Below are 9,455 nucleotides of genomic sequence, written 5' to 3'. Positions count from 1 at the left end.
TTTTAGATTTTTTATATTTAAAATGAGATGTTTATCCTGTATTTGATTGTGTTTATCTGCAGTTAGTTACACGAATTCAGATATGAATGAAATCGGATAGGAATGAAATCGTTTAGGGATGAACGGGTTTAAGATTTTTTTAATAGTTTTAGCCAAATGTTTTATAAGATAGTATAGACTATTTAAAATTTCTCGTTATTCTTCTCTATTTCTTTAATTTAATTTTGGTTTAATAATATAATTTTTTATAAAGATAATAATTAAATATTTTGTTAGAACTCAATGATTATCCTAATTATATTTTAGATTCTTTATATTCAAAATGAGATGTTTATCCTCTATTTGATTATATTTATCTGCAATTAGTTACATGAATTCAAAAATTAAACTTAAATAAATTATATATATATACAGTTTATTTGTAATCTTAAATTTTAAGTAATATATGTATCAATAAACAATATTTAATACATAAAAAATGGTTTTTAAATTTTTTTATCAAATACTTTATAATCTAATATAAATAATTGACCTTAATTTCAATTTCACACTTACTTTTTCTTGCTTTCAAGTTTTGCTTGATGCCGACAAAGCGGAAATCCAGATGAAAATGTAGTAAATTACAAATTTGTCCCTATCCCACATGTTATCGAAACTATTTCTCGTATTTATATGCAATATACATTTTGAGAGAATGGCACGGATTTTATGCCTTGAAATGCGAATATGATATGTATCACATTATCGTAAAATTGGTTTTATAAGACGTTTAAAATTAAACATCTTAATATAATAATTTTATAAAAATTAAGTTTATAAGACCAAATTATAAAACGTCATATCTAAAAGTGTTATAATATGTTTGTAGAATGTATTTGTTTGTATTAACAAGATTTTAGGACCTTTTTTTTAATATTAGTGTCGTATTAGTTATTTTATAGGACATTTTTAAGAAATATCTTATTAAATCCATCTTTTTACAGGACAATTTTTCAAATATTGTCCTATAAAACAGCTAATACGATACTTTATTTAAAAATTGTTATAGAACACTTGTTGAAACGTTTGAAAACGTTCTATAAAACCAGTTTTTTTTATTTATTAACCTAGATATCCAACTTGCTATGCCAGCCGAATAATCCCAAGCGAGTAACCCGGAGTCACTGCATTTGAACCTCCGTGGCCATAAGGAGATTTTTATTTCTCCTTGGATTTGAACTTGAGACTTCTAGGCACTTTGACCTTTGGAGCCCAAGCTCAAATCAATCAGGCACCACCCTTGTAGTTTATAAAACCAGTTTTATTATAATGTCATCAGGTTGTACATAAAATAAAACTTAATTATCTATCTTCTATAATACAAATTCAAACATGTTACGATTTATATATAATTTTGATTTTAATTTAAATATCGACTCTAACGATAAAAATACAACTGATGACGGCAGAATGTTTACTGAAACATGCAAGAGACTAGGAATCAAGAAGAGGTCGGATGCGAACGGAATTGTACCATGCAAATGATCGTGTACCACACACGACGAGTCGAGATTGAGATTAATGAAGTAGTAATTTGCATGGAATTCGTTAAGTTAAATTATTAATCGTGTATTAATTGTTGTGTGTTTGCTTAATTAAAAAAAAGATAAGTAGCATACTTAATTATAATTAATGATGTTAATTTTGTGGTAATAAGTTTGGATATGAGAACAACTTGTATCTGTGATACCCATGAGACCATTTTTTTTACACTTGAAACTTCACAGCAGACGCAGTGAAGGTTCGTTTTTTTTTTACTTTCACTGCATTTTGCTCCGAAATTTCAAGTGTAAAAAAGTGGTTTCACGGGTCTCACAAAAACATGTTGGTTTCACGTAAACTCAATTGTGTATGTGTGTGTGTATATATATATATATATATATAGAGAGAGAGAGAGAGAGAGAGAGAGAGAGATTCATACGAGAACAATACACAAATAAGATAATAAAAAAAGGGTCGAATCACATATGATTTTACACCATAATTACATGTAAAATATCATGCGATTCATTCGACCTTGCCCACAAACTAATGTTGCAAGAGACGTCTGTTGACCGTTAGTGTAAAATCACATGTGATTTATCTATTTTCGTGTTCTTTTATTTGGTTATTGTTCTGTTTGAATATATATATATATATATATATATATATATATCTCATGGAATCATGCAATACAAGACACATTTTGGGTCTCGATTGAGTTGTTTATCTCGTCAAGCCTTTACAGCAAAAAACACCGAACTTCCAAAACAAAATCATGCATATTCATAACACCGAATCCTCAAATGAAAACACGAACATCTACATGCATGAAAAATACAGTGAATATTCGTAAGAAAAACACATCAAACATTCACGATACGCATCTGAACTTTTATAACATGTTTTACGATCTCATAAAAAGCGATCGATCGATCGATCTTACGTAAATATAACTTTATTTAATATATGTGAGAAAGAATAAGATAAGGGAAAATTGGGGATATTCGATAATATGATACAGTGAACAGGAGCTGAATAAAATAGATGAATTGAAGGAACAGGAGCTGAACCTATGGAACTGTGAAAATTCATGTTCTCGTACGTGTGCATGCATGTACATTCAGACATCTTAAAAAAGGGTCAAACACAATTATGATATTTTTTTATTAACTATAAAACAATAACATTGATTTTTTCAAAATAAGATATACTTTTTCTTCTTTATCATTTTATTTTTCAAAATAAAAAATAAAAAATCTAAGCATTTCTTCCGAGACATATGAGTCAGGTTTATTATGAAAACAGTAATAAAATATGATAATATGAAAATGACTGATTCATATGTGATTTTACATTAAAATCGTTTGCAAATCACATGTGATTCACGCATCAGGTCGTAGCCAGATCATCTGCTAACCCATGTGTTGTCCTTGTTCATAATTGCATCTGAATATGGTTTTTTTGTTTTCTTATTTTTACCATAATCTTGTTTGATAGTGGCGCGTTTCATTTGGAAGCTGAAATTGAACAGGATCCCCAGGAACCACCCACAACATGACATATTCTTCATAAATATAGATGTGTTATTCATCATAAATGTTGTATTATATTCATTATGAATGTGTTATTCATTATTACTAACACGTCCATATTTATCATAAATGTATTATTTATGATGAATATTCATGAAAAAAAAGAACATATTGGACATTATCACGATGTGGACGGTTTCCGAATTTCTAAACAATTTTTGGATTACTAACGACACTTCTCTCTATATTATTTGTCTTTAAATGAGTTTTTTTTATTTGACCTTATTTACTTACCTATCGTAACACATACATACATACATACATACATACATACATATATACATACATACATACATACATACATACATACATACATACATACATACATACATACNATACATACATACATACATACATACATACATACATACATACATACATACATACATACATACATACATACATACATACATACATATGTATGTATGTATGTATAATGTATTTGCAAGGTTGGGTTCCGCTGAGAAGAAAATGAAAAGCCTAAGAAGGATCTTAACGCTTGGATGTACATAAGGATGAGATGCACCGGATCAATCCATATATCAAACGCGATTCATAGGTGGGTTTGAGATTAAAGATGATCAAGGGTCCAAATCCGTTATTATACTTCTCACCTTACTTTCACTCTCATACGATATTTCGCTTATATATACATACATAAAAGCATGATTTCTCTATAATTACCGACTTATAATTAGCAGGGACATTCCAATCTTTTTGGAGTCCTTGTTATATCTAAACTTTTGATTAAACTGCCAAATGAGATAACTCAAATACATATATACAAATTACATAGACGATGATGAGGCGTATCACTTTTGTCTTCTGATAAATATTTAAAAGGCCCGAAAGTGTGCTATAGGGGGCCATGTTAAAAAATCACACATTTAGTATGCTAATTGCAAAAAAAAAGGGCCTTGCATATTAGTGACGGGTCTTCTATTCTCAAAATATCTCGCCATTAATTTGAAGTTTAAGACTGTGTTACCAATTTGTCGGAAGACCATAGATAATTGTATCTGTAAGTTCGTCAATAGAAGTGAAATTTTTGTAATTATAAGGATACGATGCATGAAAATTTTATACCGTAAAAAAAACTACTTTTGTGAAAGGTTTATGTGTTGTTTACCAAATGTTTATCCGATAATCGTGTATCAAATGAACATGACAATGACCAAGAATTTACCCTGTAAGAGGGACAGAAAAGACCGAGTCTCACACAGTAAATGAGGGTGACGACTCTTACACAATTAATAATTATCGGATAAATTGTTTTATACGACACCATTTGGATGAACAAAAATCTAACCTGTTATGAGCGATTGCAAGAACTGAGAGTCTTATTGAGTAAGTGAGAGTGTCCACTCTTACCCGCTTAATTAAGTTTTACCAGATATATTGTTGCATACGATGTCATTTGGATGGACAAAAATTTTAGCCAATAAAACAAGTGATGATATTGAATCTTATATGCAAACGTTTACCGGTTAAGTGTTTATTTGAAACGATTTAATTTAAGTGCATGCATTGTTTGGCCAAAACCAGAATAATGTGTTTAAAGAACGTATAAACCACATGCATTATGAATATAAAAACACCATGTGTTATAACTCCACGAATTTGGTCATAACGTGAACATGTAGAAACCCTATGAATCTCTCCGCAAAAAATGAAGGAATTAATCTTCAACGTTTTTGATTCATCGGATTTCAATATTTTGAGTTTTAAACTAAAAGACTATACGTTTTCGATCTGTTTTCTGTATAGAATTAGAATATATGAATATTTTTTTGAATAAAGATTCACATGTGAATATTATAAAATCTTTAAAAGAAATGGAAGACGAATAATTGTTATATTGGTGATGAATAACTCGTGTTTGATAAGATGACATGAATGGTTGCTAGATAACGGTTATTTAAAGGGTAAATTGCATGAAAAATAACGTGATTTAACTTGTTTTTTTTTTGGGTAGCGTACTTTTAAAACTTTCATTTTGCTACCTAAGATGTAAAGTTTTAGATATTTAAGTACTCGGGTAACCGGTTATCATGTTGATGTGGCGAGTGATGTGGTATTCAACTCACTATTATTTGCTAACGTGATTAATGACATGTACTTAAATGTATACAAGTTTACATCTTGAGTACCAAAATGAAAGTTCTTAAAGTACGTTACCCAAAATAGGAATCAAATTAAAGTACGTTACTTTTTTCATGCAATTTGCCCTTATTTAAAAATGTAACAAGAAAATTAGTACTCTCTTCGTCTCTAATTAAATATCCACATTTCTATTTTAATTTGTCACAAAATATATATGTCTACTTTCAAAAGTAAGTTTTTATTTTCTTATTTTTCTATTAATTATAAGCCGAAGAAACCAGTGTTAGAGTGTCATCTTAGTTATTTAAAAAGTGTAATAATTACATATTTCTAAAACCGTGCGGCATTTTAATTATCAAACGTTATTCAGTAAGTGCTTATCAAGTCGTACTATTTTACTGGATAAACATAACAAAGACTAATTATTTTACCTGGTAAGAGCAGTGGTAAGTATTAAGATCTTATCTGATAAGTGAGAGTAACAACTGAGTAAGATTTAGTGTTTATTGGGTAAATTATTGCATACAATATCAATATACCATTCTGATAAACTAAAATCTTATCTAGTAAGGTAAATGATACTGTTGAATTTTACCGGAATGCCTAACTGAACGTTCAAGATTGGATTCAGAAGCTGAGGCGACCGAAAGGGATAAACTTTTATCGGATAAGTGTTTAGTAACGAGACTTTGTTTTGATATGATGAGCCGTAAATTAATTTAAGTAAAGTTGTGAAAGGTAAACCATAAGGTTGGTATCCGATTAATTTGAATTTAAGCTCCAAAGTTTAAAAGTGTCTGGGGTTACCAGGTTCGAATCCAAGAAGGGAAAAAAATCCTTTTGTACCAATGGAGGTTCAGATGTAATGACTCCAGGCTACCTACAAAACGGGTGGTCTTCATGGGGTTAGTTGACTTAGGGGCCGTTTACTAAACACTTACTTGATAAGTACTTATCGGATAAATTTCCTCATCAAATGAACATGAGAATGGTCAAAAATGTTACCGGGTAAGAGCGATGAGAATGATGGAGAGTCTTACCCGGTAAGTGAGGATGACGACTCTTACTCAGGTAAGCGTTTATCCACTAAATTATTGTATTCGATTAATATACTAAAATCTTATGCATTAAAATAAATCATAATATTGACTTCTATCGATAAATACTTACGGGGTAAACAATTAGGTAAATGGTTCTACATAACGAATTGAATATCTAAGTTAATAATAAAAAAATTGTGAAAGGTTAATGATGTAATCTAGAAGACGCACGTGTCGGTTTGAACCGGTCCAATATTCAAAACAAGGCCCCTTTCTTGTATCCGACAAACAAACACACTCACATGCTTGTCTCTGGGTCCCATCCCACCTTACCATAAATACAAATTCTTTGTTGCCAACATATTCTATTTTTATTTCAAATTTCCTTTTTTAGGGTGTTTTGAGTTATTTCTTATAAAGTAATATATGAGTTGAGTTGATCGAGTTGAAGACATTTGAATAAATTAATTCAATTTTTACGGTTTGAAAAAGTATCAACTCAACCCAAACTGTGTGGGTTGGTCGGGTTGAAATTTTGCTATATTATTTTGCAACCTAACTAAATATTTATGTTTAAACGAAGTAAAATCGAAAAATGATAACATACAAAAAAGACTAACAAATACAAAAAAGAAAAGTTGAAGGTTCATGCAAATAAAAAAGTAAAATTACGGTTGATATTGTAACATAATTTTGAATCTAGCTAGTCATGGATTGGTCTAATATCTAATGTATATATGTTAACCAATGACTTAAAAATCGTATTAAATTTATAATATAGAAGTGCATCAGATTCATCTAGTTGGGTTGGATTCAAATAATCCTAACCCAATTCCAACCTAATAGATATGGGTTGGTTTAATTTTGTATCAACTATGTGTTGGGTTACCTTGGGGTGGATTTTTTTTGGGTTATTTCGGGTTGGGTTGGTCAGTATTTTGAGCACCCCTAATGTCTGGACTAATCCTGACAAATTATAATTACAAGAAACCAATCTAATAAACTCACTAGCCACAATTGTTGTGTACGTCTGAAATCAAACACTGGAGAGATGTAATATTCCACCACATCCTCCAGGATCTCAATCACTATATCACAACTCTTTTTATTTCAAATTCTTAGTAGTAACATATTTTAATTTTAGTAACCTCAAATGGGTGTTGTCGAGTTGGTAGTTATATGAACCCGGTTTTGAACTAATCTCAGAGTTCTAGAAATATAAAACTTCTCCAACAGTTATGTTAAAATACAGATTTTGAAAATTTATAGTATTTCTTTTTTCAACAGTTATAGTATATCGTGTGCTAAAATAAGAAAAATAGTGATCACTCTTATGTTATTTCTGATCCAATCTAATAATCACACCTTAAGAGATGAATGTGGTGGTGGCAATGGACCGCCGAGATGCACCCCAAGGGCCAGGGAAGCACATACGTTATCATGGACTCGCAGTCCTCAAAATAACACGTGTCTATATATCAGTGGTCCGATGAATTGTTGCCTCTCCCTATATAACTATACAACAGCCCACAATGCGTTAATCAGAGATTTCCGATTCCTTCCCTCTCAAACTACCAACTTTTTTCCAAACAGTCATATCATCACAAGATCAGATTCCACCAAACACCATGTCATCGGAAACATCCAACATCACGTCGGAGATACCTACTACCGCCACCGTCGACGGTAGCCCTAATTTCGATGATACAGAGCTGACCTTAGGATTACCAGGTGAATCTCGCGGAAGAAGTTTAGGAACCAAGCGAAGGTTTTCCGATATGATTGATCTGAAATTGGGGGCCAATGATCAATCCGACACCACATCCTCCGTCGTCATGAAATCTCCTCCGTCTATGTAAGTTATAGTATATTTTATTTCACGCGCTTTATAATCAACCGAGATTAGCTGAAATTGATCACTTGAATTGATTGATACGAGAAGGAATATACGGATTTTACAGGGAACAAGTGGTAGGATGGCCGCCGGTTAGATCTTACCGAAAGAACATGACAAAGAGTGATTGCAAATATGTAAAGGTGGCGGTTGACGGAGCACCGTATTTGAGAAAGGTAGATCTGGAATTGTTCACAGGCTATCAGCAGCTTCTGTGCGCTTTTGAAAACCTGTTCTCCTGCTTCACCGTTCGTAAGTAGATCAACTATGGATCTCAGACTTGATTGTTGATTAATCATGTTATATCTTAATTTCAATTCATAATCAATTGAGTACAATTAGTTAATGTATTGAGTAATTGTTACAGGAAATGTATTGAACGAGAGGAAGCTGATGGATCCTGTGAACGGTCTGGAATACGTTCCAACATATGAAGATAAAGAAGGAGATTGGATGTTAGTTGGTGATGTTCCATGGAAGTAAGTCTGCAAGCATGTTCATAAACGATCACTAACATTAATTTCTAATAAATTCATCTCACACTTCCATTTTCATGAAGAAATTAACCAACAATTTTCTGTATCTGATCAATTTTGCAGGATGTTTGTTGAATCCTGCAAGCGAATAAGATTAATGAAAAGTTCAGAAGCCATGAATTAATTAACAGATCAGGTATACATGATCACAAACAACTTCCATTTTCCTGATTTCAATTTACTCACACAACAACTTTCAACAATTAACCGTGTTTCAATCACTATTCAGAAACTTGAATTATGTCCAATTCATGTAGGTCGTGAATGATTTACAATCTAATTAAGTTCTTCTCGTTTAATTAGACTACAACATCAAGAACAACTTCGAAGCAGTGGTTGACTATTGTTGGATTAGAGGCATGATCAGTATGGGGATTAAGACATGTGTTGGGGTTTCACAGAAACAACCGTTCTATAATTTGGGGGTAAATGATATATCCGTGTACATCCCAATCTCTAATTAAGCCCGTGCAGAGTGAGATATACAGGGCTGGTAGTTTGGTTTGATTTGGTTTGGTTCGGTTTCGTTCGGTTCGGTTCGGTTCGGTTAAGCATGGGATATCGAGTAAGGAATTGGTGAAAAGAGGACGACAAGTAATTTGGCGAGTAGGAAAATGGTTGAAGGATTAGGAATATTTTACAAGTACATAAAATCCACATGCATGAGGTAAGTACAAAAAATGCTTGTTGAGGATTTGGGTGAACACAAACCGCCAAATTGAAAAAGCGTGCTTTTTTAGGGTTTTGTAAATTGGAAAAAGCTTTGTTA

The 9,455-nt window shown here is 31.7% G+C and overlaps 2 protein-coding genes across 4 annotated transcripts in view; both read left to right on the top strand.

Moving 5' to 3' along the window:
* Positions 1 to 1,637, top strand: part of LOC112510199 (auxin-induced protein IAA6-like) — a 4,055-nt gene extending 2,418 nt beyond the window's left edge. For both annotated transcript variants that reach the window (XM_025115526.1, XM_025115527.1), the window contains exon 3: positions 1,449 to 1,637. In XM_025115526.1, coding sequence (XP_024971294.1) covers positions 1,449 to 1,524 — 76 coding nt within the window. In that variant the 3' untranslated portion in view covers positions 1,525 to 1,637. The remainder of the gene's footprint in view (positions 1 to 1,448) is intronic.
* A 6,207-nt stretch (positions 1,638 to 7,844) lies between these two features.
* Positions 7,845 to 9,455, top strand: LOC112509386 (auxin-responsive protein IAA1-like). 2 transcript variants are annotated; one of them, XM_025114322.1, is made up of 5 exons: positions 7,845 to 8,111; positions 8,218 to 8,402; positions 8,518 to 8,629; positions 8,750 to 8,822; positions 8,990 to 9,455. In XM_025114322.1, the coding sequence occupies exons 1-4, from the start codon at positions 7,885 to 7,887 to the stop codon at positions 8,808 to 8,810; spliced, it is 585 nt and encodes a 194-aa protein (XP_024970090.1). In that variant the 5' UTR covers positions 7,845 to 7,884; the 3' UTR covers positions 8,811 to 8,822; positions 8,990 to 9,455. The 2 variants fall into 2 exon arrangements, with proteins under 2 accessions (XP_024970090.1, XP_024970091.1); XM_025114323.1 differs by having other exon boundaries at positions 8,944 to 9,455.

This window comes from Cynara cardunculus, assembly GCF_001531365.2.
Source record: "Cynara cardunculus var. scolymus isolate 2C chromosome LG 3, CcrdV1, whole genome shotgun sequence".
Lineage (NCBI taxonomy): Eukaryota > Viridiplantae > Streptophyta > Magnoliopsida > Asterales > Asteraceae > Cynara > Cynara cardunculus.
The sequence above is the reverse complement of the archived record's forward strand: the minus strand, read 5'-3'. Positions and strand labels throughout refer to the sequence as shown.